Source organism: Podarcis pityusensis (assembly GCF_964106645.2).
Source record: "Podarcis pityusensis genome assembly, chromosome: 2".
Classification (NCBI taxonomy): domain Eukaryota; kingdom Metazoa; phylum Chordata; class Lepidosauria; order Squamata; family Lacertidae; genus Podarcis; species Podarcis pityusensis.
Genome location: NC_138029.1, coordinates 108,044,480 through 108,072,413, shown reverse-complemented (window position 1 = coordinate 108,072,413; position 27,934 = coordinate 108,044,480). Strand labels below are relative to the sequence as shown.

The following is a 27,934-nucleotide window of genomic DNA, read 5'->3' as shown; positions in this document are numbered from 1 at the left end:
AGTGAGGGAATATAAAAATCAAAACTTTGGTGCCAGTTTGTAAACAGTTGTTCCCATAATGACCAGTGAAATTTAGGTGGGTTCCATGAGGCAAGACACAGTGATAACAGCAAGAAACTTTATTGAACTACATAACTGGGAAACGGGCAAAGCAACCGCTTATATACATTCCTGAAAGCCTGGGCCACTCCCATTCCTGTGATTGGCAGTTTAAACTTCCAAGCTGCGAATCACAACTCAGAGTTCAAGGGCCAATGGTAGAGGCCCAAATCCTGAAATGTTCTGTGATTGGACATCATGTATCAAATCAGAACACAGGAGCTCAGAATCCTTAGCTCAGGCAAACACAGACCACTGAATACATTACAACCACCTGCCACAGTTCAGGGGCAGGAGGTTCCTTGAAACTTCCAGTGAAGCTGATGAAATGAGCCCTGCTTCCTATCTCCCCCACTGAGGCAGCCCCAAAACAACAGTTGAGGGAGGAGGCAGCCTTGTGAAGCTTCCCTGCCAAATCAGAGTCGATGGAGCGATCTGTGGTTCACAACTCTCCCACTGAGTCTGTCTCCAAGCTAGTGACTTTCCACTTTGTACTCCAACAGGGACCAGAAGGTATTACTGCCACCTTTTGCCATTCTCACTGTCACTGTGGAGCCACCTGAGGTGCTGCAGGTTCCCTCCCAGAAACCGTCTTCACTCAGCCTCAGTGGGCGAGACTTTCCACATTCGACAGACACCCCATCTGCACCAGGCAGCTTGAGTTTGAACATTACATCACGGTTGGCCGGCAGGACCCCGGCGAGAGGTGCCACCAGCTCAAAGGCATCCTCCCAGTTCGTGTAGCTTTGTGGTAAAACCGGCCACGTCACCTTCTTATTTGGGCAGGAGATGAGGTAGCTGAGGGTGCAGTGACTGCTGCCCGGGTCAGATGCTTTCTTTGCCCAGATGTGAAGAGCAAAGGCCCCTGCGTGAGGGAGATGTACCTTCAACTCAACCTTAGTGCCCCAGCGAGTTGTCCAGATGTGACGCCTCCGTATGGCCTCTGGCGTGCGGCTGGTATCCGAGTCCAGGGTGGCAAAGAAGTCCAGGTCACTCGTCCGAGTGAAAGTGACAACACAGCGGCCGTCGTCGGTGTGTATGATGGGGCTTTCGGGCAAAGCCTCCAGGATCCCCTTTTCCTCTGATGACCAGCTGGGCCCCACAGGCTGGATGAGCGCTTTGGGCAAGTGGAAGCTCTTGTCCACAGATCGGCACACCAGGGAGTAGTTTAGAACGTGGCTGTAGTCCTCCTTGCTCTTGGAAGGTTTGGCGAAGATGTCCAAGCTATGAGTTCCCACCTCCTGAGGATACACTTCCAGGGTCATCCCGTTCCTCTGCAGGGTCATGAAGCACTGCTCTTTTGCCCCGTTGAGGTCGCAAAGGAAGAGGGTCGGAGAACGACTCTCAATGGAAACAGTTGCCTTGCCGTTTTCTGTGAAAGAAAAGTGAAGAGTTTCCAATGGTTGTTAATACTTGTTTAAAAGAGAAACGCTCATGAGGACTGCAAGGGAGAGGAGAGGAAAGTTCTGTTGTGCAAGTGAGAGTTTGTTGTGCTGGCTTATGTTTATTTATTCTGTCATTCAGTAGGTCTTAGCAGAGTTTTATAATAATAATAATATTAATAATTTTTATTTATACCCCGCCCTCCCCAGCCAAGGCCAGGCTCAGGGCGGCTAACAAGCAATAATAAAAACAAGTTGAATGAATACAACTTAAAAACAAGATTAAAATACAACATTAAAATATTGAAACATTAAAATATTAAAATGTAGCCTCATTGCAGGAGAAGGAAAAGAAAAAAGAAAGAGAGGGAGGGAATCAAATTGGCTCCAAGCCAAAGGCTAGGCGGAACAACTCTGTCTTACAGGCCCTGCGGAAAGAAATCAGATCCTGCAGGGCCCTGGTCTCATGAGGCAGAGCGTTCCATCAGGCCGGAGCCAGAGTTGAAAAGGCCCTGGCTCTGGTTGAAGCTAATCTAACTTCCTTAGGGCCGGGACCACTAGGGTGTTGCTATTTATGGACCTTGAGGCTCTCCGTGGGGCATACTGGGAGAGGCGGTCCCGTAGGTATGAGGGTCCTAGGCTCTGCTGAAATATATATCAATATGTAATGCATGGGGATTGTCCAGATAGGCCAGACACAATCCAGCTGCCTCACAATTGTTGCGTGAGGAACCTATGTGGCCCTCCAGCTGTTGTGAGACTCCAGCTCCCATCGGCCCCTGTTAGCATGACCAATTGTCAGGGATGATGGGAGTTGTAGTCCAGCGACCTCTGGAGGTTCTCCGATCCACAGGTTCCCTCATCTCTGCTTCATAATAATGCAGTAGCGACTCATGTCATGGGGCACTTCGCCTTTGAAAAAACATGAGACGGATTGTCAGCGTAACTGCCAAAAACAACAAGACGGATGCTTCTGATTGACTTTACCTGTTTCGATGACTGATGTTGCCGTGGAGGTGCCTATCAGTCCCACTGAATAAAACGCAGGCCTATACCACACATCGCGTTCAAACTGCTGCAGTGATAATGTCCGTTTCAGAAGCTGCCAGCTGTGGTCTTCTGGGAAGTGATTATTAATAAACAGAGCAGGATGGGTAAGGAAGTAAAACTCATTGTACCTGCAAAAGGGGAAGGCAGAATTGTGCAGCATTTCATAAAATTGTCTCAGTCATCACCAGAGTCAAACTGGGAAAGTTACCTAAAGCTTAGTGTGGAATATCGGCCCAGTTTGTGTGTATAGCCAGGATTTAGATTAGGGGGGGCAGAATTGAGCTGTCTGCGATGCAACCGGTCAGCTAGTTAAGTATTTTGATTTATTTACTTGATGGGGGTGCAGCTGCTCCCCCTGCCTCCCCCCCCCCTTGGCTATGCCCATGGCGCAGTTCCGATGTCAGGTTTAGCATGTCAAAAATGAGCCAAAGCCAGCCTCACATTCACACTCTCCTCCACACTGCTGTGAAGAAACTAGATCCTGGTTCAGATTAATCAGTTTGTCTCACCCAAATCCATGCTTAATGTTAACAGTGGTTTATTTGACAAGCCATGGCTTATCCAGTTAGTTTGTTTAAACCAGCTTTCGTTAACATTGGGCACAGCTGAGGCTTTGCACACTGTGCTAAACAAGCCTTCCCCAATCTGATTCCTTCCAGATGTTGCTGAACTCTACGTCCCATCAACCCCAGCTAGCATGAAGGATGATGGGAATTGTAGTCCAAAACAGCTGGAGGGCACTGGGCTGACGGAGGCTGTTGTGTTGCAACAACCTAGCTTCCATCACCCCCAGGATAAGCATAATACTCTAGAACCACTCAAGGAGATAAATGAATGGTTGGTGGAGTTTCCATAATTTTCCCCATCACCATCGGCTTGGTTCTCATTGCAAATGGTCAGCCCTGTAGCCATCAAATCACAAACAGACAAAATAAAAAGCCTTCTAAAAGCACCAGAAGTAAACTATACCTTCACTGAGTCCCACACTGTCTTCAGGCTTTCTTTTGCCTAACAGCATACCTGAAAGTGAAGCTGTTCTTGCCATCATCCACGCAGCCACTTCCCCATGTACTGTCCAAAAGGTGCCAGCTTCCATCCAGATGGACAGCATTCCAAGCATGATCACTCGCTCCCTTAAAGACTTTTCCTGGTTTGTACCCAGCCCCTTTGGCGTACCCTGACAACGTCTTGCACTGTATCCCTGCAATACTGAGGAGAAAGAAAGGTACTCAGGAATGCCATTTCACTGCTCTTTTGGGCTGGAATTGTCATGCATAATTTTTGTTCTGTTTTCAGGGAGAAGCCAAACAACATTATTTCAAGCCCATTGCATTTCATGCATTGACACAGAAGCTGTCGTCAGAAGCAAAATCTGGCAGCCTGAGAATCTCAGCTTACATTCTGAAGACAGACAGACAGAGAGAAATTTAGCTTAAGCTTTTAAGGTAGCACAGAGGGGCTTTAATACATGCAGGCAGTGAGACTTTTGGATTTGATATCCCGCCTTTCACTCCCTTTAAGGAGTCTCAAAGCGGCTAACATTCTCCTTTCCCTTCCTCCCCCACAACAAACACTCTGTGAGGTGAGTGGGGCTGAGAGACTTCAAAGAAGTGTGACTAGCCCACGGTCACCCAGCAGCTGCATGTGGAGGAGCGGAGACGCGAACCCGGTTCCCCAGATTACGAGACTACCGCTCTTAACCACTACACCACACTGGGTGAAGGATGCTTGTTAGGGAGGGTGTGAAGCGTAGGCGGGTTCCCACGAGGCAAGACACAGTGATAACAGCAAGAACCTTTATTGAATTAACAGAACTGGACAACAGGGGCAAAGTAACTGCTTATGTACATTTCTGAAGGCCTGGGCCACTCCCACTCCCAACGTGATTGGCTGTCTAAACTTCCAAGCTGCAAATCATAAGTCAGAGTTTAAATGCCAATGTAAAAAGGTAAAGGACCCCTGACAGTTAAGTCCTGTCGCGAACAACTCTGGGGTTGTGGCGCTCATCTTGCTTTACTGGCCGAGGGAGCCGACGTTTGTCTGCAGACAGTTTTTCCGGGTCATGTGGCCGGCATGACTAAGCCACTTCTGGTGAAACCAGAGCAGTGCACGGAAACACCGTTTACCTTCCCGCTGGAGTGGTACCTATTTATCTACTTGCACTTTGATGTGCTTTCAAACTGCTACGTTGGCAGGAGCCGGGACCGAGCAATGGGAGCTCACCCCGTCACAGGGATTCGAACCACTGACCTTTCAATCAACAAGCCCTAGGCTCTGTGGTTTAGAACACAGCGCCACCCACGTCCCATGGCAGAAGCCGAAATCCTGAAATGATCTGTGATTGGATATCATGTATCAAATCAGAACACAGGGGTCAGAATCCTTAGTCCAGACTCAAGCTCAGGCAAACTGAATACATAACAGGGTGCGTACAAGATTTCCAGCAGACCTTTGTTTTGGTCCTTCTTTCCATAATGGTGCATTAGAATATAAAATGCAAACTAAGTGAATATGGGCTGAATACCACTGAAAACAAGTTAATCATGAATTGATTTCAATGGATCTACCTCAATTACAATGCAAGCCTATATATCAAAATTTGCTTCAGGAGCATTCATAGTTTGGTGCTGGGTTAGGGAACCCGTGGCTCACCATACCTCCCATCATCCTTGCCAAGTAACAACCGTTTGTCATGGAGACTGGGGCCAATAGGAATTACCTGCACATTTCTTCAAAGAGTCCAGAATATCCAGCGCAAATGCCTTTTCCTGATCGAAGGACATCAGCTGCCTCACAAGACACCTTGTCAAGGTTATGGTAGCCTTCCACATCGTATTCTGGAGAAAAAAAGACATTTGTGAAATACCACCCCAAAGCATGAAATGCACAGTGAATAAGGGACTGCAACAGTTTCACTTGGAATGCAAACTTTGAGCAGAAGATCAGAGTGATTGATCAATTAAATGAAAATATTGTTACATGGGACATGGGTGGCGCTGTGGTTTAAACCACCGAGCCTCTTAAGCTTGACGATTGGAACGTCAGTGGTTCGAATCCCCGCGACGGGGTGAGCTCCCATCGCTCTGTCCCAACTCCTGCCAACCTAGCAGTTCAAAAGCACGCCAGTGCAAGTAGATAAATAGGTACCGCTGCAGCAGGAAGGTAAACAGTATTTCTGTGCACTCTGGTTTCCGTCGTGTCCCACTGCACCAGAAGCAGTTTAGTCCTGCTGGCCACATGACCTGGAAAGCTGTCTGTGGACAAACACCGGCTCCCTTGGCCTGAAAGCGAGATGAGCACCACAACCCCATAGTCGCCTTTGACTGGACTTAACTGTCCAGGGGTCCTTTACCTTTACCTTTTTACCTATTGTTACATGCCACCTCACCTTTAACACACATTCAAATCACATTCTTTCCCTCAAATAATTCTGGACACTGTAGAATACGCCTCACAGTTACAATTCCCAGCAATACTCAACACACCACAGTGCCCAGACTTCTTTGAGGAAAAGAATGTGCTTTGAATGTACCTCAACCGACTCTGCAATCAATTCTAAAGAAAAGCAACAACCAGCAGCACAGAGACTTCCTGCTCCTCTCACCGCATGCCAGCATGACCAGTGGTCAGGAATGATGGGAGTTTGTAGTTCAACATTATGGCCACAGCTTCCCCATCCTGTTTCAGAGTTTTCTCACTCCTGTGGGGCATCCAGGCTGCAAGGCAGGCAGCACTTCCAAAGGAAAATCTCCCCCAGTATGGATGGAGATGCAGGGCTAGGGGAGAGCTTTACCTGTGGAATGCCTGTCCGTTGTGATGTTGTCAGAAGCAAAGAGGCACAAGCATACAAAAAGTTGTCACCGCCACCTACCTATGTGGCGGCAAATCCACATCCAAATGGCTCGGACTTTCTCCAGGTCACTGTGGGCTTTTTGGAGCAAGGCACTCACCAGGTTTGCCACGCTATTCCTGACGTTTACCTGTTTCACAAAAGGGAATAGATTCAGTAGCTTTTGATATGGGAAAGGGGTACCCAGTTCCATTTTTCTATCTAAGGCAACCACCTGTTTAAATAAAGCCTAGGGTGCAATCCTACATGCACTGACAAGGGTGTCAGTCTTCTTTCGTTTCTTTTTTTACATTTCAAGGTCACCCTATTTAATTTGCGCTTTCCGAAATGATAAACAAACTGAAACATAGCAATCTTTCAAAATCTGCCTTGCTCTGGGTGTTGCAGTACAGCTCTCCAGATAGGAATGTCTGCAAAAACGTATGTACATGTAATAAATATGCATGCAAGGTAATATGTGCATAAAACCACATTGTATTAGGGGAAACGCTTTGCAAAATTCAGTGCATTAGGAGGAATTTGCATTAGAATGCTGATGAATTTTCTGAGCGGGTGTCGGTCTTTTTGAACTCAGTGGAGCTTACTTCTGAGTAAAACTGCACAGAACTGCACATTAAGAATTGTTCTGAAGGGAGAAGCATACATAATCTTTTCCAGGGCACACGGGCATGCCATTCCCACAATCTTTCACTGAAATTCAAATCCCCTTTGTGCCGGGCAATGGGTGGTGGTCTTGGATTTGGCAGAAGTGCTGACTTCTACTGGTGGAGAGAGATGCCAGTCTCCATCCACCAGTACAGAGCAACCTGTTCCACCTGTGGGTGGGCGAAACTACAGCCAGCAGGGCATTCTGAGACCCAGGGCCGTCTTACCCACAGGTGCTAGGGGTGCGGGACACCCGGGCTCTGGGCTCTCAGGGGCGCCAGGCTGAGAGTCAGGGGCCCAAGAGTTGAGTCCAGGGAAGAGACCGCCCATTGGTTAGAGCGCCGTGGTGGGCTCTTCTGCTGTGGAGGGTCTGCGCCACGAGTTTGGGGGTGACCGAGCCAGTGAGACGCTGAGGCAGCTGGCTGGCTCCGCCCTCCTACTCTCCTGGAACTGGGCAACCAGGGGGGCCACCGGGCAGATCTTTGCACCCCAGCACCACATATGCTTAAGACAGCCCTGCTGAGAGCAGGGAGGGCGAGGGGCTGAGGCAGCCCAGGATCCAGAGCCGGCCCTACTGTTGTCACCAGGCAGAAGTGTGAAATCTGGGGTGGACTGCTGTGCCGCCACCACCAACAATACATATTGATTGTACACCAGTTTAATTGTCATGAGTTCCTTCAGAGATTCCTCACATCGGCACTGATAATTGCTTGTTAATGACTGCTAGCCAGAGTTCTCTGAGGAGAGGGAATGGCTGCTAAACTGTGGTTGTTGACTCTAATCTTATTTGACTTTTGATTTATCTCTTGAATTTTAAAAGCAAAGGAGCAGCCAAGGTAATGCCATCCCAAAATAGCTAAGTATGAAACATTTAAAGCATATCTCTCTGCCCCAAAAAAGAATCCTAGGAACAGTAGTTTGTTACGGGTTCTGGGAATTGCAGCTCTGTGGGGTTATGATAGTTTCCAGGATACTTTGGTGTATTTATATAGTGCGTATAAAAGGTAAAAGGTAAAGGACCCCTGGAAGGTTATGTCCAGTCAAAGGTGACTATGGGGTTGCAGCGCTCATCTCGCTTTCAGGCGGAGGGAGCCAGCATTTGTTCACAGACAGCTTTCCGTGTCATGTGGCTAGGAGGACTAAACGGCTTCTGGCACAATGGGACACCGTGACAGAAACCAGAGCGCACAGAAACACTGTTTACCTTCCCGCCCCAGCGGTACCTATTTATCTACTTGCACTGGTATGCTTTCGAACTGCTAGGTCGGCACAAGCTGGGACAGAGTGACGGGAGCTCACCCTGTTGTAGGGATTTGAACCACCGACCTTCTGATGGGTAACCCCAAGAAGCTCAGTGGTTTAGACCACAGTGCCTCCCACATCCCCATAGTCACCTTTGACTAGACTTAACCGTCCAGGGGTCCTTTACCTATGGTGCATATGCAGCCTATATAAATAGGCGCTCTGTTGTGTCTGTCCATCATGTGGGAAACAGGAGCTGGGTCTTGCGACTCATGATGTTTCCCATTGGGAACGGAGGGTTTCCTCCTATCAGGAGAGCACACTTGAAGGCACTCTCAAATTCCAAATCCACATGGAAAAGGATCTCTGCATCCCAGCAAATTCCACACTATTATTCCACCCTGTAAAAGAGATTGCATACCTTTGATGCATAGGCATCCAGTTCCTTAAACTGTGTCAAGTCGACTGGTATTGTTTTCAGACTGGATTTATCCCATGGGTAATCTAGGAACAAACATGGAAAAGCTGTACCTCTCTTTCAAATCAGAACCAGTGAAGGCGGTGAATGTCCTGTGTGAGTGCCTGGAGGCAGTTGGAGGATGGATGGCGGCTGATGGATTGAGGTTGAATCCTGACAAGACAGAAGTACTGTTCTTGGGGAATAGGGGGTGGGCTGGTGTGGAGGACTCCCTGGTCCTGAATGGGGTAACTGTGCCCCTGAAGAACCAGGTTTGCAGCCTGGGAATCATTTTGGACTCACAGCTGTCTATGGAGGCACAGGTCAATTCTGTGTCCAGGGCAGCTGTTTATCAGCACCATCTGGTACGCAGGCTGAGACCCTATCTGCCTGCAGACTGTCTCGCCAGAGTGGTGCATACTCTAGTTATCTCTCGCTTGGACTACTGCAATGCGCTCTATGTGGGGCTACCTTTGAAGGTGACCTGGAAACTACAACTAATCCAGAATGCGGCAGCTAGACTGGTGACTGGGAGCGGCCGCCAAGACCACATAACACTGGTCTTGAAAGACCTACACTGGCTCCCAGTACATTTCCGAGCACAATTAAAAGTGTTAGTGCTGACCTTTAAAACCCTAAATGGCCTCGGCCCAGTATACCTGAAGGAGCGTGTCCACCCCCATCATTCTGCCCGGACACTGAGGTCCAGCGCCAAGGGCCTTCTAGTGGTTCCCTCACTGCGAAAAGCTAAGCTACAGGGAAGTAGGCAGAGGGCCTTCTCGGTAGTGGCACCCGCCCTGTGGAATGCCCTCCCATCAGATCTCAAAGAGATAGACAACTACCTGACATTTAGAAGACATCTGAAGGCAGCCCTGTTCAGGGAAGTTTTTAATGTGTGAAATTTTAATTTACTTTTAATCTTTGTTGGAAGCTGCCCAGAGTGGCTGGGGAAACTCAGCCAGATGGGTGGGGTACAAATAATAACATTATTATTATTGTGATTCTATAAAACAGAGGGAGTCCAGTAGAAAAATAGAAGGGAGCAAAAAGGAGAAGGACCTAAAATGTGATTAATAGGGTTGGACTACAGTGAACAGGAAAGGGCAAATTGTGGAAATAACGGAGGACAGCACGGGAGTTGAATGCATGTGAGCATGCTCCAAGCAAGCTGCCGGCTAGCTCTGGCAAGGATCCTTTTATTAGCAGAAGTCAACAATTGGAAACAGTAGCGAAACAATCCTGAACTTAACGTATTTCCAGCAAGGCACATTTCTAGCGTTAGCGTTTCACGTGTCACATACTCGAAAGTCTGCTTCATTTGCCACGCTCCAGCCAAGTGGAACTTAAGCAACGCTTTCTGCGAGGGAGGCAAAGGTCAGAGAGTGGGCATGGCGGCTAGACACGCTGTGGTGTGTCTTATGCTGAGGTGGGGATGTGCTCCCATGCTGCATCTGCATCCCCACAGCAAATAAACAGGGAGCCAACTGTGCTGCTCCTCAAATGAAATCCAGTAGCAGGGAGTAGAGGGGTTTCACCTACCCTGTTACCATTATTGCTCTGCTTAAACAGCCATGGAGAAAAGGGGGACACTCCAACAGTGCTGGACCAGATAGGATGTTGATCAGTTCTTGCGAAACATTTTTAGAGCATGGCTTTTCTTGGGCCAAAGCAGACGAATCTTGTAATGGGAGTGGCATGGTGCGCACCTCACACCGGAACACTTGTTACCTCCTCAAAGAAACTCCCTTCACACCAAAACCTCTGTCTTTTAACCCTAGCAGGTAGCGTAACAGTGACACAAACAGGACTGCATGAAGTGATGGACAAAATGTACCCACCCACCCACATGCCACATATAATAGAAACCCCATTCCGCTTGCAGGAACCAAGCACTGGTGATGAGACAGAATGCTCCACCGTACCTGAGGAGAGCAGGCTAAATTAGAGGATGCAGGGCAGGCTGCGTTAGCATGTACAGAGCTGCCCAACGACACCTCACTCATTCTTCCCGTTCCCAAGTATCTGATGCCCGAGGCGGCATTTTGCTCTGTCTAATGGTAGGGTCGGCCTTGGTGGCCAAGGTTCAGTGCGGTTAATATTTCCCATGCAAGCCTTGTTCCCAGAAGAACTCAAGTGGTTGTGGATGGGCTCAGCTAAGATATATAAGATGTGTGTGGGATCTTCGGCCTGCCAGAAGCTGCTGAACTATAACTACCATCATTCCTTGGCCACTGGCCACGCTTGTTGGGGCTGATGGGAATCGTAGTCTAACAACACCTGGCGAGCTAAAGACTCCCCACACCAAATACAGTGGTACCTCGGGTTATGAACAGTCTTGCTTACGAACGCTTCTGGTTACGAACTCCACAAACCCGGAAGTAGGTGTTCCGGGTTGCAAACTTTGCCCTGGAATACGAACGCAATCTGCTTCCAGGCCCACAGGAGGCCTATGTAGGGAATGCGCGCCTCGGGTTCAAAGCGCTTTGGGTTAAGAACGGACTTCCGGAACGAATTAAGTTCGTAACCTGAAGAACCGCTGTATACAGGATCCAGGCCAGCAGGCAAATATAACAAACAACTTATAAAAGGCAAAAGATTTATGCGATCTGAAGAGGAAATTCTTACAGGAAGAATTAGAAACCAGGAAGAGGAGGTCTTTTATAAAGAACAGGGAAGGTTTATAATTTATTTGAAAAGCTATTGTAAACAATTACGGTACATATATCGGTAGGATTGACAGAAAACTTGTGTAAAAATTTGAACTATGGATTGAGAAACGATTTATAAAAATAGAGTTATGAAAGAGATAGAGGGGGAAATCATTACATTAAGATCCACAATGGGGGGGAGGAGTCAAAATTGATTATATGTTTATGTATTTAATTCATTTGTTTATGTAAACTAGAAAATGCAAAAATAAAATTTATATAAATAAATAAAAACAACTTATATTTACCATACAGAACTTGTCCCTTAGACAGCTTTGATCCCTTTTCTCCATCATCCTGAAACCCTGCAAAATGGTTATTGCTGGGATGAGACAATATGTACATTCAAACGTATTTTGCAACATTCATCATTCCTGGCCATTAGTCATGCTGGCCGGGAAACAATGGGAGCCCAACAACATGCATACAGCCACAGATACCTCAATATATTGCTCTTAAAAGCTAAAGGGACCCCTGACCATTAGGTCCAGTCGTGACCGATTCTGGGGTTGCGGCGCTCATCTCACTTTATTGGCCGTACAGTTTCCGGGTCATATGGCCAGCATGGCTAAGCCACTTCTGGCGAACCAGAGCAGCGCACAGAAATGCCGTTTACCTTCCCGCCGGAGAGGTACCTATTTATCTACTTGCACTTTGACGTGCTTTCAAACTGCTAGGTTGGCAGGAGCAGGGACCGAGCAACGGAAGCTCACCCCGTCGTGGGGATTCGAACCGCCGACCTTCTGATCGGCAAGTCCTAGGCTCTGTGGTTTAACCCACAGCGCCACCCGCTGTCAGTGTAATTTTCATAGCTGCCCATAAAGCAGGGGTCAGCAAGGTTTATCTTGCCTGGGCCGGATCGGTCCTGCCAGGATCCCTCCGTGGGCTGTATATCGCGCATATGTGAGAGCGTACGCCTGTGATTTCCAGCGTCTGCCCATGCGCAGACACGATTTCCAGCATCTGCGTCTGCACAAACGCGATTTCCGGCGCCGCAGAAGCGAGTCCCCGCACCGCGCTGTGTGGGGTTAGCGCAGGGCGCAAGCAGGCAACTCATTTCGGGGGCGGCTCGTGAGCCGGTCAAACGACCTCCGCGGGCTGCTTCCGGCCCATGGGCCTTAGGTTGCTGACCCCTGCCTTAAAGCAATGATGCAGAAGCTGCTGCCCCCCAGAGGCTGCTACGTTACTAACTCCCACCGAACCCAGCCAACATGGGGGAAGGCAGTCTTCCAGTTTGGATGCTCATGAGTTCTAGTGTTAAGGGAGATGGAGGAAAAACACAGCACCCTTTCTTCAAAGGCGAGTCGCTCCACCCCCTTGATTGAGCGCAATCTTTGCTCTGAATTCTGCCTTTAGGGAGTGGGCCATAGCTCGCTGCTGGAGCATCTGCTTGGCAAGCAGAAAGGCCCTGGTTCAAACTCAAACATCTCCTGGCAGTGCTATGAATCTTTCCCACCTGAAACGCCAGGAGGCTGTTTGCTGGTCAGGATCAGCAATACTGGTCTACATCAGGGGTCGGCAAACTACGGCCCGGGGGCTGGATGTGGCCCACCAGGCTCGTAAATCTGGCCCGCAGACTCTGCCGCCCACTCGGTCAATCCCCGCACTGAGCTAAACCGGCGTGGCGTTTCCTTGAAAAGAAGTCGCAGATGCTTTGCCGCGCAGGAAGTTCCTGAAGCCAATCCAAACCTTTGCTGCCCACGCGCTGAGGTAAACCCGGCGCAGTCATGGACAGAGAGCCAGTGTGGTGTAGTGGTTAAGAGCGGTAGATCCGTAATCTGGGGAACCGGGTTCGCGTCTCCGCTCCTCCACATGCAGCTGCTGGGTGACCTTGGGCCAGTCACACTTCTCTGAAGTCTCTCAGCCCCACTCACCTCACAGAGTGTTTGTTGTGGGGAGGAAGGGAAAGGAGAATGTGAGCCGCTTGGAGACTCCTTAAAGGGAGTGAAAGGCGGGATATCAAATCCAAAACTCTTCTTCTTCTTCTCTTCAGAGAAGCCGGCGGGCAGGGGGGCGGCGGGTCTGGGCCACGCCATGGGCATCGTGACGGGCGCACCGCGGGGCTTCAGCCGGAGCTTGGCACCCCAGCTGGCCCCACGCCTGGCGCCTGGTTCGGCGCTGCTGCTGTTGGCACACTCAGCGGCCGCGCTGGAGGAGTGCGTGGCTTGCCCACTGACCTGGCCTCGGACGACAGGCCGCAGCTCGTGGTGCACGCCACCTGGGAGCTTCACAGGGACAGGCCAATGGTGTGGCTGCTACTCGTCAACAGCGCCAGTGAGCAGGCGACACCGAGATGGGCTCCTGAGCATGTCCTGAATGCCTTCCTCCTCCAGGTCCAGAGGCAGCTGCGGGACCCGCTTGCAGGGTATTTATATTTTTCAAAATATACTCCGCCCCCCCACCACCACCGCAAGGTCTGACGGACAGTGAACCAGCCCCCTGATGAAAAGGTTTGCTGACCCCTGATCTAGATGAACCAATGATCTGACTCAGGACTCATTCATATAAAGCATGGGTCTGAGTGGTTTCCCACTTTTCCATTGCTTTCTAGGTATGGCTCCAAGCAGTTTTCCATTTGCCCCACCACTTTCCCCAGGAAAACCTGCTCTTTAGTGCTGAATCGGAGCAAACATCAATCTGTAGAAAAGCCTGTTGATGTTTGCTCTAATTCAGTGGTAAAAAATGGGTTTCCCATGGAAAGTGGCAGGGGCAAACAGAAGTGTGAACAACCCTCGATATAAAATAGCTATTATTATTATTATTATTATTATTATTATTATTATTATTATTATTATTATTTTGACAAAGAAATAATCATAAATAAATAATAAAAATGTGCACCCCACCACTGAAACCATTCCATTGTAACTATCCAACCTCCCAAAATTTCAACACCTCTAGCGATGGTTTGACCCCTTTCCGTTTTAACAGTCCAAATTCTACAAACACCTTCCATATTTCCTCATAATCATTTCTCTTGCATATTCCCCATCTTACCTTAATGGCACATGTTAATTTATCATTAATAGCTATATCCCACACCTCTTTATACCATTCTTCCATTTTATATTCTGCTGGCCCCTTCCATCTCCTAGCTACCATAATTCGTGCAGCTGTCAATAAATATGTAAGCAAGTCCTTCATAGCCTGTGAACCTTCTACCCCATCGTAAACTAATACAGTGGTGCCTCACAAGACGAAAAGAATCCATTCTGTGATTCTCTTCGTCTAGCGGTTTTTTCGTCTTGCAAAGCAAGCCCATTGACGGATTAGCGGATTAGCGCTATTAGCGCTATTAGCGGCTTTTAGCGGCTTATCGGCTTATCGGATCAGCTGATAAGCGGCTTAGCAGCTTAGAAAAAGGGGGGGAACCCGCAGGAACTCGCAAGACATTTTCGTCTTGTGAAGCAAGCCCATAGGAGATTCGTTTTGCGAAGCACCTCCAAAACGGAAAACTCTTTCGTCTAGCGAGTTTTCCGTCTTGCGAGGCATTCGTCTTGCGGGGCACCACTGTAATAATGCTACCTCTGGACTTTTGGTCAGCTTTAACCCAGTGATTTCTGTTATCTCCTTAAACACCCTTTGCCAGAAACATTGTCCATATTTACACCCCCACCACATGTGAACCTAAGTTCCATTTGGAGCCCTTACCTTCATTGTCCTTCCCTGTCCACTCAGGAAATACCTGGATTCCTGCAACACCAGGAGCACACATGCACACAAAGAATGAGTTACAAAAAATAAATAAATCCATAGGAACACAAGGTGGAATAATACATTATAGGATTGGGGGCTATTTTGCAATTTAATCTCTATTAATTTTTCAATATTAAGTCCCTTCACCACATAGAGAACAACAAAAACAGATCCCATCAAATACAAAGAAAATGTTACATATAAAATAAAATTCTTCCATATGTTCAGACTTCCATCGTCCTCAGGATGGGTCCTTCGTTTCCTTGTTGACTGCATATTTCTATACTCTTTAACTTAACACAAATTATCCATGATCTTTGTAGCATATGACATTGCAGAAGTTAATCAAAGCATGTCAAAGTTTTTCTATGAGAACAATGTTCTTTTAAATACAATCTGAATAAATCCCATTCTTTGTTAAACTGTTGGTTTGTCTGGTTCCTAATTTTTCCTGTCATCTTTGCCAATTCTACATATTCAAGTACTTTCACCTGCCCTCCATTTTAGTTGGTATTTTATCTCCCTTCCACCATTTAGCTATTAAGATTCTTGCAGCAGCGGTTGCATACATGAATACGTTTCTCAGCTCTTTCGGAATATGGGGGGGGGTATTTTGGATGTCCATCTTTGGGTCCTCTGCCTGCCTGTGGTTTTATATCTTTAAAATGAGATTCTAAGGACAGGGAGGCTGCGAACAAGTCTCTTGGTTAAGCTCATAGCTCTAGCCAAACCTGTTTAGCATTCCTGTGCACGTCTAAAAAGTACAGGTCACTTCTTGCTTCCAGAAGGTTACAGAATATGCAGCACTTACGAATATGTCATCCTCAGTGTTCTTTGATCTGCCACACTCACTACAGCACCCTTTAATTCACATTAAAGCAGCTCAGGTAGGAGGAAGCTGAAACATTTCCCATAAAATAATAATAATAATAATCTGTTTTCTTATGCATTGTAACACAGAAACGGACCTACCTTTTCTGAAGGAGAACTTCTTTTTGCTCCGTGATGTGCTGTGTCTTGGATGTATTTCCACAGTGATTTGATCTGGAGAAAAACAAACAACGAGAACTTGCAAACAGAGGTATCAAGTCAACTACACAGTAAAAACATGCAAAAGTGGCAGGAAAAATGAAATGCCCCTCTTGCTGCTTTTCAGGTTGGTGGGGTGGGAAACTTGCTTGCTCTTTCTTATGGGTTTTGAAATAATCGAATATTCATTTTTAAGAGGTAGCATGTTAAATCCTCTGGGTTTGGAATGAGGAAGCCCTTGCACAGGCTCCATATCACATATCAAAGGTGACATAAGCAAAATAAATCCAGATTGCAGAAAAGTAGCCCCGAAGAACCAACAGTCAGGAAATGATGGTGCCAGAGAATACTGAAAAACCAGAAGCTGAAAATATTCAATGCACACCCTTTAAAAAGGTGTTGTGTACTGAGTTGAATAAGATCCAAAATGCAGCAGTCTGATTGGTCCTAGAACAATAGGATCCAAAATGCAACAGTCCGATTGGTCCCAGAACAATAGGATTCAGAATGCAGCAGTCTGGTTGGTCCTAGAACAATGCAGCAGTATGATTGGTCCTAGAACAATGCAGCAGTATGATTGGTCCGCAGGAGCCACCCAATCCAGCTCCAGATGGAAGTGAATCCACAACCTGATTGGCCTACAGGAGAATTCCGGAATTAGCCAATCACGTGGGACCCATTGTGTAAATAATGTATATAAAGCAGATACTTTGGGGGAACTTTCATTCCTCCTCACCACTATGAGCTGAATAAAGAGCATGAAATCCACTCTCGACAATGAGTATATTTCAAAAAGATTTGTTGCTGTTGTTACTACAATTGGGCTTTTCTTTCAAACCAAGCTCCTTAGCAAGATTTCCTTAGCAAGATCACTCTTACAGCCTTTGCAGTTAATGTTATCAACATTCACCGGCTCACATACTTTGTTTAGGCTCATAGGTAACACCCGGCAGATGATCCTCATTGTGCGTTTCAGCTGCCTGGCCTGTTTAAAGAACAAAGAGAACATCTCAGAGACTGATTTAAAAAAAAAAAAAAGCATATGCTGCATAACTTATATCATAAAATTTACACACAGTTTCATTACCGCATTTACGCAAATCAAATGCACCATAAAATCTAATGCGCACCCTAATTTTCTCAACAAAGTTTGGCCAAAAAAAGGTGTGCGTTACATTCGAGTAAATACGGTATAAATAATGACATTCAAAGTGGCGTACAGTGGTACCTCGGGTTAAGTACTTAATTTGTTCCGGAGGTCCGTTCTTAACCTGAAACTGTTCTTAACCTAAAGCACCACTTTAGCTAATGGGGCTTCCCGCTGCTGCCGCGCCGCCAGAGCACGATTTCTGTTCTCATCCTGAGGTAAAGTTCTTAACCCAAGGTACCATTTCTGGGTTAGCGGAGTTTGTAACCTGAAGCGTCTTTAACCTGAAGCATATGTAACCCGAGGTACCACTATATACCCGAAAAGGAACCCACAAGGATATCATCAAATGCTCTGAGCCTAAAGCAGATCCAAATATCTAGAAAATCTGAAAGTTACGTGCAGCCCTGGGGTTAATAGGGCTGGATTTGCAGACTGAAATCTTACCTCCACCACGGCCCTGATGACTGGCCTGGCTGGGTGAATGCTGGTGCCCTTCCAACCCCTTTTGTAAAATGAGAACCGTAGGAATCTACTTCACAGGGCTGTTGTGAGAGTGACACAGTGAGAGGAGAAGTTTGATGGTCACAAGCAAAGAACATTAAGTTTTAGGTTGTTCTCTGAAGGTCTCCATTCAGGGCAAGTAATAATAATAGTAATAATAATAATAATAATAATAATAATAATAATAATAATAATTTATTATTTATACCCTGCCCATCTGGCTCGGTTTCCCCAGCCACTCTGGGTGGTTCCCAACATAATATTAAAAACACAACAAAACATCAAACATTTAAAACTTCCCTAAACAGGGCTGCCTTCAGATGTCTTCTATCGGCCAGTAAAGCGAGATGAGCGCCGCAACCCCAGAGTCGTCTGTGACTGGACCTAATAGTCAGGGGTCCCTTTACCTTTATACAGTGGTACCTCGGGTTACATACACTTCAGGTTACAGACTCCGCTAACCCAGAAATAGTACCTCTGGTTAAGAACTTTACCTCAGGATGAGAACTGAAATCGCGCGGTGGCAGCAGGAGGCCCCATTAGCTAAAGTGGTACCTCAGGTTAAGAACCATTTCAGGTTAAGAACGGATCACCGGAAAGAATTAAGTTCTTAACCCGAGGTACCACTGTAAGTCAGATAGTTGTTTATTTCCTTGACATCTGAAGGTAGGGCGTTCCACAGGGCAGGCGCCACCACCAATAACCTGCCCCCCATAACCTCACTTCTCGCAGTGAGGGAACTGCCAGAAGGCCCTCAGAGCTGGACATCAGTGTCCGGGCTGAACGATGGGGGTGGAAGACATAGCTGTCAACTTTTCCCTTTTCTTGCAAGGAATCCTCTTTGGAATAAGGTAATTTCCCTTTAAAAAAGGGAAACGTTGACAGCTATGGTGGAAGATGCTCCTTCAGGTTTACTGAACACACGTAGTTGCTTCTACTTCAATCCTTAAGGGTGTTCCAAGCGAGGCCTCCCCATAAGATCTCAACAAGTGAGTTGGGACCCCTTATTTATTTATTTATTTATTTATTTATAAGGGGTCAGTGTGGTGTAGTGGTTAAGAGCGGTAGTCTCGTAATCTGGGGAACCGGGTTCGCCTCCCTGCTCCTCCACATGCAGCTGCTGGGTGACTTTGGGCCAGTCACACTTCTCTGAAGTCTCTCAGCCCCACTCACCTCACAGAGTGTTTGCTGTGGGGGAGGAAGGGAAAGGAGAATGTTAGCCGCTTGGAGACTCCTTCGGGTAGTGATAAAGCGGGATATCAAATCCAAACTCTTCTTCTTATTATTATTTAGTACATGCATGTGCCAAATGCAAATCTTTCATTCCTCCCGGAACTCGAGACAGCATACATAGGGAATTGCCAGGAAGCCTCCCGTCCAGGCCTGACTGGACCCAAACCTGCTTGGCTTCAGCAAAGGTGGCTGCATCATTGGTCTTCCCACCCTGCCCTGGCATCTGAAGGAAATGCTCTCTGTAGAGACACCCAGGTCATCTGACACGCACAGCTACAACATGGACAATTTGCCGCCAAAAGAAGGCTTTACAGTTGATGGTTAAACAGCAAACCACTCTCACCTATGATTCTGGGATTCTCGCTTATTTCTTGACCCGTTCCTTCTTCGGCTCGAGCTGTTGGAAATATGACCCGCCATGATCAATACCATACCTGAAGCATGCAACCAAGCCCATGTCCATATGTTAGCTCAGAGTACCTCACCAGCCGCAGCACTAAAGTCTGCGGAGGTTATTTTGGGGAAGATCATTTCATATGTTTATCCCACTGAGTCCAGGATGGGGAACCTGCAGCCCTCCAGATGTTGCACTGCATCTCCTATAATCTCTGACCATGCTAGCCAGAACTGATGAGTACTGGACGCCCAACAACACCTGGAGGGTCATAGGTTCCTCACCCCTGCTCTTTGCTTACCAAAAATTGTCTGCAAACACCCCCACTGGACATGGAAGGGGAGTGACCTAGGGAGGCTGCACGACCTTCTATTATTTTTAACTCCCAACAGTGCATACTGGACGCTTCCCGGTAAGGGTGTGAGCCCAATCATAGTCCATATACTTCTTTCACTACCTCCCACTTCCTCCGAGAGAAATTGAGAAAACCACATGCAAGTCAGCCTGCCCACTGCTTATAGTTTAGTTGGTTAATTAAGCTATGTGTTTGCATGCAAGGTCTTCCCACGTGCCAGGGCTGATGTTGCCAGCCTTTATGTCAGGTTTGCAGACATCTTTGTAACACAGACTTGGTCTGCCTGGTGCCTTAAACCAGCTTCCCATACAGTATATTCCTGGGGATCCTGCCATCTTCCATTGTGTGGACATGGTAAAGGTAAAGGACCCCTGGACAGTTAAGTCCAGTCAAAGGCAACTATGGGGTTGGAGCGCGCATCTCGCTTCAGGCCGAGGGAGCCGGCGTTTGTCCACAGACAGCTTTCCAGGTCATGTGGCCAGCAGGACTAAACCGCTTCTAGCACAACAAAACACCATGATGGAAGCCAGAGCGCATGGAATTGCCGTTTACCTTCCCGCCATAGTGGTACCTATTTATTTACTTGCACTGGCGTGCTTTCGAACTGCTAGGTTGGCAGGAGCTGGGACAGAGCAACAGGAACTCACCCCGTCGCGGGGGTTCGAACCGCCAACCTTTCAATCGGCAAGCCCAAGAGGCTTGGTGGTTTAGACCACAGCGCCACCCGCGTCCCTGATTGTGGACATGACCAAGGCAGCATAGACGTTGCTGAGACAGGAGTGTGAACATGCTGGGAATGTGGGTTTGGGCGACCACATCTTTCTCAGTGACTCTCCTGTATTGTGATGCAGTGCATGAGGAGAAAAACTCTCCAGCAAGATCTAGGCCATTACACATGCACAGACATAACAAGGAACTAAGTGTGGCATCACGGGGCAAAACTGGCCAACTAAATTGATCCATTTCTCTCACCAGCTAATCTACGCTGTCTGTTTGATTGCTGCACCGCACCTTCTTCTACTTGATCTGTTGGAGAAATACAATTCATCATTACTGCTCTGGCTTGTATTGTGTTCGTATTTCTCACATGTGTGCAGAGGGGCAGGGGCAGCGGGTTTTGGGAAAAGGGAAGCTTTTGTTGGGGAAATTGTTAGAATTCCTGCTCCATGATTGCAGTCATGGTATTTTTGTCTTTCACATGACGGTATATGTTTTGATTCCACAGAGTGGGAAGTGACGGAGACAGGATGTTTGTGCTACTGTGTTCCGTGAAGTGGGACTGTTGTCTTTTGTTTTTTCTCTTTGCTGTCCGATGCTAGAGAGAGAGGGAGCCATGTTGCAGTGCTCCGTGTGTGTTTATATGTAAATAAAGTAGATTAGCCAAAATGCTGAGTTGCTGAGGTCTGTTACGCAACTGCGCAAACTCTGCGGATCCCTAACTGTGCCAGTGTTGGTTGGCATCGCGCTGTGATGTTCGGGCTGAAGAAAGCTTTTGAAGCTCCCGAACAATCAACCAGGAGGGAGGGAACATGCCAGTCAGGCATGTGTCTCTGCCAGGGTCCTACTCGAGTGTAGGCTGAACTCCTGACAGAAATGACACCTGAATTTGGGAATAACTTATGACTGAATCCCAAAAGGTGGCATGCCCTTAGGGGTCCATCCTCTCTGCCACCTCCACCACCAGTGGAGAAGCTGTAGCGGCGGCAGCTTCTGGAAAGTTCTAGCGAGATCTCACTGGAACCTGCTGCTGCTTTGCAGCTGCTGCCATACAACCCAGGTAAGGGAGGCTTTGGTGAAGGTCTTCAGCTGCAGGGCAGTGGGACCAGATAGGCTGAGATCACTCCCTCGCTCTTCAGAGATAATTGAGTAAAAACTGGTTCACACAGAGTCTGAGACCTCAGAGGTGTGTGTTCAACTTTTACCTCCAGCTCCAATATTCCACCCTCTCAGCTGCAACCATTAGATAGAACCTTATACAGTGGTACCTCAGTTTTCGAACGTCTCTGTTGACAAACATTCGGTTTACAAATGCCGTAAACCCAGACGTAAATGCTTAAGTTTTTGAACATGCCTCGGAAGTCAAACACACCACTCGGCTTCCGCTGGGTGCAAGATCCTGAGGTCTAGCTGTCGACTGTTGAGTTTTCGGTTTTAGAATGTTTCAGAACTCGAACGGTCTTCCGGAACGGATTATGTTCAAAAACCGAGGTTGCTGTTGTTGTTAAGTTGTTTAGTCATGGCCGACTCTTAGTGACCCCATGGACCAGAGCACGCCAGGCACTCCTGCCTTCCACTGCCTCCCGCAGTTTGGTCAAACTCATGTTGGTAGCTTCGAGAACACTGTCTAACCATCTCGTCCTCTGTCGTCCCCTTCTCCTTGTGCCCTCCATCTTTCCCAGCATCAGGGTCTTTTCCAGGGAGTCTTCTCTTCTCATGAGGTGGCCTCAGCTTCAGGATCTGTCCTTCCAGTGAGCACTCAGGGCTGATTTCCTTCAGAACAGATAGGTTTGATCTTCTTGCAGTCCATGGGACTCTCAAGAGTCTCCTCCAGCACCATAATTCAAAAGCATAATTCAAAAGCATAATTCAAAAGCATAATTCAAAAGCATAATTCAAAAGCATAATTCAAAAGCATAATTCAAAAGCATAATTCAAAACCGAGGTACCACTGTACAAGTTAGACGGCAGGCTGTTACCCATGTTAGTCTATGAACATCTTACATCAAATTTGGTTAACAATCGGTGAATAGAAATGAAGGCCCAAAGATGCAAGTGGTTCTCCCAGCAGCAGTGTTTACACTGATCCAAAATATGACAAGAAATAAACGGAATAGGATTTTGATATTCACTCACCAAGGGAGTCAGGCTGCCCTTTATCCTCTTCACTCGTTGCAAAGCCTACAGAAATATCATTATTACAAAAAGACACATAGGAAACATGCCTGACGGTCAATAGCTCTCTTCTTCAGGTCTACCTTCTCCTTCTGTCCTAATTCCCTCCCAGAGGAGGGTTGGAAATGATGTTATCTGGATTGGAGTGAGTGAAAGGCAGCAATTCCAGAACAAAGGACTGGCATAGAAGCAGCAAAAGTCCCTTGCTTTGCATTCTTGGGTATTCTTGAATAATTTGGCAGAGGTTTTACGAGGAGTGATTCTGAGGCAAAAGGTGTGTTGCAAGTCTGGAAACCGACACACAACCTAAGCACAAATTATATAAATATATAGGCTTAAATGTCTGTCTGTATGTCTATAACAAATATATATTATCTTGCTAAATGATAAGGTGGTAAGAACATCATCACTCTGTTTTCATCGGCTGTTTTCCAAGGCAGAGAAAGGGTGAGGTTGCTCTGAGAAAACAATGTGGGAATTTTAGTTCTCTGGTGATGGGCAGAAGGGAAGGAAAAGGAATTGGGGAAAGGCATGTGGAGCAGGCTAGGAATAAAGGGAGCATTTGGAGGAAATTTTATTTATAGAAATATATATAGACACCACTATTCGTAAAAATTATCAGAGTGTTTACAACAATTACACGTAAATCCATACAATGAAGACCATATAAAATGTTAAAACCAGTCACCAGCTACTATGCATTTTACTCACAGGTGAGCGGGCTCATAGAACTAAAGGCGGAATTCTTGAATTAAATCTCCATTTCCTCTTGGCTGCCCTTTAGACAGCCACTTCCTCAGAGCAGGACCTGTTTTGTTGTGCAACTCTACACGTTCAGAAGTAATTCTCACTGAGTTCACTGAGGTATGGAGTAAGATGTGTAAGGCTTCCTCCCATGCACGTGGGTTATTAACGCTCAAGTTACACTTCCCTACTTACACAAGTAGCAGAGATAGAAGGGCAGCAGCGGGAAGCAGAAGATTGCCAGCAGGATCTGCTGAGTGCGAGATAAACCATCATGAAAGGCCATTCTTTCCTTGGATGTTCAGCTGAAAGAAATGGCAGTGAAATCTATTTCTTTACCAATATATTTACAAATTGACAGTTGACATCCTGGCACTGCAGACCTCATGATATTAGACTGGCGGAATACAGATATTAGACAGGTGGAATACAGACGGACAGATAGACATGCTTGTTCTCTTCAAATGACATCTGAAGGGCTGCCATGCAGATTTCATGCCAAAATTATGTAATGAGTGGAAATGGCAGGGAAACAGGTTTCGGCTAAGCATCAGGAGAAGTGTCCTAATGGTAATACAGTGGTACCTTGGTTCTCAAATGCCTTGGTTCTCAAACGCCAAAAACCTGGAAGTAAGTGTTCCGGTTTTCAAACGTTTTTCGGAAGCCGAACGTCAGATGTGGTTATCAGCTATTGTTTCCAGGGCGCCTGCACCAATCAGAAGCTGCGCCTCGGTTTTCAAACATTTCGAAAGTCAAACAGGCTTCCGGAACGGATTAAGTTTGGCACTTTTGTTTTTGCTATTTTGTGTTTTTATTTTTGAGGCTTTTTCGGTTAATTTGTTTTTGTGACTGTGTAGAACCCAGTTCAGCTACTGATTGATTGATTGATTGATTGATTGAGTGACTGGAAATGGATAAAAGCCCTCCCATCCAAACAATGACTATCATCAGTGCAGGTAAGAAAAACAATTGAATTCAATTTTTATCATCTACAATACTGTCTTATTTATTGTATAGTACAGTACATTGATTATTGTTTTCATTTTATGGATCAGTGATCTCGTTAGATAGTAACATTCATGTTAAATTGCTGTTTTAGGGGTTGTTTTTAAAAGTCTGGAACAGATTAATCCATTTTGCATTACTTTCTATGGGAAAGCGCACCTTGCTTTTGGAACGCCTTGGTTTTGGAATGGACTTCCAGAACGGATTAAGTTTGAGGTACCACTGTAGCTGTTTGACAGTGGAACAGATGGACTTGGGAAGTACTGAGCTAAGCAGAAGCTGAAGCACAATTTGCCAAGGATGCTGTAGTTGCACCCAGCCTTCCAGATCTTGCATTGAGCTGGTTTATAAGTATGCCTGGCACTCACAGAGGTATTACTCCATGCAACTAAGGGGCCCTATGCTTGGTTTTCCCCATTTCGCCTCAGCCTGCTTGTTATGTATTCAGTGGTCTGTGCTTGCCTGAGCTTGAGTCTGGACTAAGGATTCAGAGCTCTTGTGTTCTGATTCAATACATGTTGTCCAGTCACAGAACATTTCAGGATTTGGGCCTCTGCCATTGGCCCTTGGACTCTAGAGTCACGATTCGCAGTTTGGAAATGTAGACAGCCAATCACGTTGGGAATGGGAGTGGCACAAGCCTTCAAAAATGTATATAAGTAGTTGCTTTGCCTCTGTTTCCCAGTTACGTAGTTCAAGAAAGGTTCTTGCTGTTATCACTGTGTCTTGCCTCGTGGGAACCCGCCTACATTTCACTGCTGGCCAGGGCTCACATGCAAACACAATGTCCTGTAGGCTGATCATTACAACAGATAGCACACAGAACCTTTTCCCTAGCGCGTGCAAGTTTTCTCCCTGCGAGGAGACTAGGTCACTTTGGGGACCCCCTCCCTATGCAAAGCAGATATGACTCGCGATTCCCACCCTGTCTGGTCTGCAGCTGTCCAGCCTCAAGCCAGAAAGGCTCCTCTGATTCTGCTGTGTTCCCTAGGAAAGGCAGACCTGCACTGAGTGAGCCCTGTCAGGCAGGAAGATTGGCACCCGGAACACATAGGGGGGATGAGCCTGATAAGAGAGTTTCCCCATCATATCAGGAGACACACAGAACCAAAACCAAAACTTATTGTTTCTTTTTCTTATAAAGGTACTGCATTATTATTATTATAGTGGTTGTTGTTGTTTAGTCGTTTAGTCGTGTCCGACTCCTCGTGACCCCCTGGACCAGAGCACGCCAGGCACTCCTGTCTTCCACTGCCTCCCACAGTTCGGTCAAACTCATGCTGGTAGCTTCGAGAACACTGTCCAACCATCTCGTCCTCTGTCGTCCCCTTCTCCTTGTGCCCTCCATCTTTCCCAACATCAGGGTCTTTTCCAGGGAGTCTTCTCTTCTCATGAGGTGGCCAAAGTATTGGAGCCTCAGCTTCATTATAGTGGTACCTCGGGTTAAGTACTTAATTTGTTCTGGAGGTCCATACTTAACCTGAAACTGTTCTTAACCTGAAGCACCACTTTAGCAAATGGGGCCTCCTGCTGCTGCCGCGCTGCCGGAGCACAATTTCTGTTCTCATCCTGAAGCACTATTTCTGGGTTAGCTGAGTGTGTAACCTAAAGCGTATGTAACCTGAAGCGTATGTAACCTGAGGTACCACTGTATTATTATTATTATTATTATTATTATTATTATTATTATTAAATTTGTGTACCACCCTTCATCCATAGATCTCAGGCCAGTTCACAACATAAAAATACAATACAAAAAACAAAAACAAAATACATGATAAAAACAAGAACAAAAACCCCCCAAAAACCAATCACCCCACCCCACCCCCTCCCACAAACACAATTAAAGGGGGTATAATCAGCCAAAGGGCTGGTTGAAGAGGAATGTTTTTGCCTGGTGCCTAAAGGTGTATGATGAAGGTGCCAGCCAAGCATTCCACAAACAGGGAGCCACTGCAGATAAGACCCAGTCTTGTGTTGCCACCTTTTGGCCCTCTCGTGGCACACAAAGAAGGGCCTCTGATGTTTATTTCAGGGAGAGAGATCCTTCACGTCTTTGCTTTAGGAAAGAGGTACAAGGAGACCCCCTCAGCTCAGTTCTAGCAACTGGAACAATAATTCTTGATTATTGTGGTTATAGGTTAAAAATAAAAGGCCACTGTCCTGAAAATGCAGTGGGGCCTATTGTAGCTTTGCAAATCAGCCCACAAGTGAGGTGGGAGGGAAGTTTGATCTTTCAAATTTCAGTGGCGCTCTGTGCAAGGTCAAAATCCAGCTGCTTCCTGCCTCACCTTCCGCTCTGCTCAATTCACTACATCATAGTTGCGACACCCTGCAGTGTCCCCCTTGGCTTGATGCCCAGTGTGGCAGAACTGGCTGCACTGCCCTAGATCTGCCTCTGCCACAAGTTACTAGTCCCCAACATTTCACTTGCTCACACTGACCTCCTTTAGGTACCCATGTCCTTGTTTTCTATCTATCATCTATCATCTATCTATCTATCTATCTATCTATCTATCTATCTATATCTATCATCTATCTATTCAGTGCTTTTTTTTCTTTAAAAATGTTTAGGGGTAAAATGAGGCCAAACTTAGATTCACAAAATGTTCAGGGGTATGCATCCCCCTCTGTCCCCCAAGAAAAAAAGCGCGCGCTCTCTCTCTCTCTCTCTCTCTCATCTATCTATACAGGTGAAACTCGAAAAATTAGAATATCGTGGAATCACAATTATAACAAATAAAGGCTTGACATATCTTGCTTTGCATGTCATGAGTCTATCTCATATATTAGTTTCACCTTTTAAGTTGAATTACTGAAATAAATGAACTTTTCCACAATATTCTAATTTTTCGAGTTTCACCTGTATCTATCTATCTATCTATCTATCTATCTATCTATCTATCTATCTATCTGTATTTCTTGCAGTAGAAGCAGAAAGTACTGTAAAAGGAAAAAAGATAACCTATGTGATATATTAATTCAGCTTTTAAATCCATTGTATTTTCAGACACAGTCAGGTTTATTAAGGTGAATGAATAGGGCCTGCCAAAAGGGCCCGAGAGCATAAACTCACCACTGCCCTTACCTGCTTTTCTTGCCATTCCCATCCATCCCTCACCGTTCATTTGTATAAAACTGGAGAGAAACACTCTGGAGAATTCACTGAACTGTTATTCTGTGACCTGAAAAGTTCCCTCCAGGGGCTGGGCCTGGAATGAGTTTCTGCTTGCTAACTCTCCTAGGATTCCGGTCTGCCAGGCTTACTAGTTCCTGGTAAATAGACACTCCATGGACCAGTCCGTTGCTTCATTTCACAAACCCTGCTTTTGTAAGAGGCCCAAACAAATCAAGACGCTCTGGTTACCTTTTCGGCATAGATGCTCAGCAGGGACGTCCAGGTAATGATTCTTCTCCTTTGGAGAAAAAGTTATACCTGCAGGAAAGACTGTTTGTTTCTCGGCGCACCTTGGAGAAACAGGTAAGTTGTTTCATTTCCTTG

At 46.5% G+C, this 27,934-nt stretch overlaps 1 protein-coding gene across 2 annotated transcripts; it reads right to left on the bottom strand.

Moving 5' to 3' along the window:
- Positions 1-104: 104 nt before the first annotated feature.
- Positions 105-27,934, bottom strand: LOC308469494 (kyphoscoliosis peptidase-like). 2 transcript variants are annotated; one of them, XM_080992033.1, is made up of 15 exons: positions 27,800-27,934; positions 23,623-23,732; positions 22,645-22,689; positions 20,764-20,817; positions 19,386-19,439; positions 17,081-17,143; positions 16,102-16,173; positions 15,085-15,126; positions 11,682-11,738; positions 8,690-8,772; positions 6,403-6,511; positions 5,251-5,368; positions 3,552-3,740; positions 2,469-2,659; positions 105-1,471 (listed from the first exon to the last, which is right to left on the bottom strand). In XM_080992033.1, the coding sequence occupies exons 2-15, from the start codon at positions 23,711-23,713 to the stop codon at positions 573-575; spliced, it is 2,067 nt and encodes a 688-aa protein (XP_080848159.1). In that variant the 5' UTR covers positions 23,714-23,732; positions 27,800-27,934; the 3' UTR covers positions 105-572. The 2 variants fall into 2 exon arrangements, with proteins under 2 accessions (XP_080848159.1, XP_080848160.1); XM_080992034.1 differs by lacking the exon at positions 27,800-27,934 and adding an exon at positions 27,521-27,539.

Bases quoted from the DNA above. Each gene is read 5' to 3' on its own strand.
- LOC308469494 (XM_080992033.1), bottom strand. From the start codon at position 23,713: ATGGCCTTTCATGATGGTTTATCTCGCACTCAGCAGATCCTGCTGGCA. The intron at 5,369-6,402 runs GTAGGTGGCGGT...TTTTTTCTCCAG, and splicing joins GTGGATTTGCCGCCACATAG to AATACGATGTGGAAGGCTAC. The intron at 2,660-3,551 runs GTATGCTGTTAG...CCCCTTTTGCAG, and splicing joins AAGAACAGCTTCACTTTCAG to GTACAATGAGTTTTACTTCC.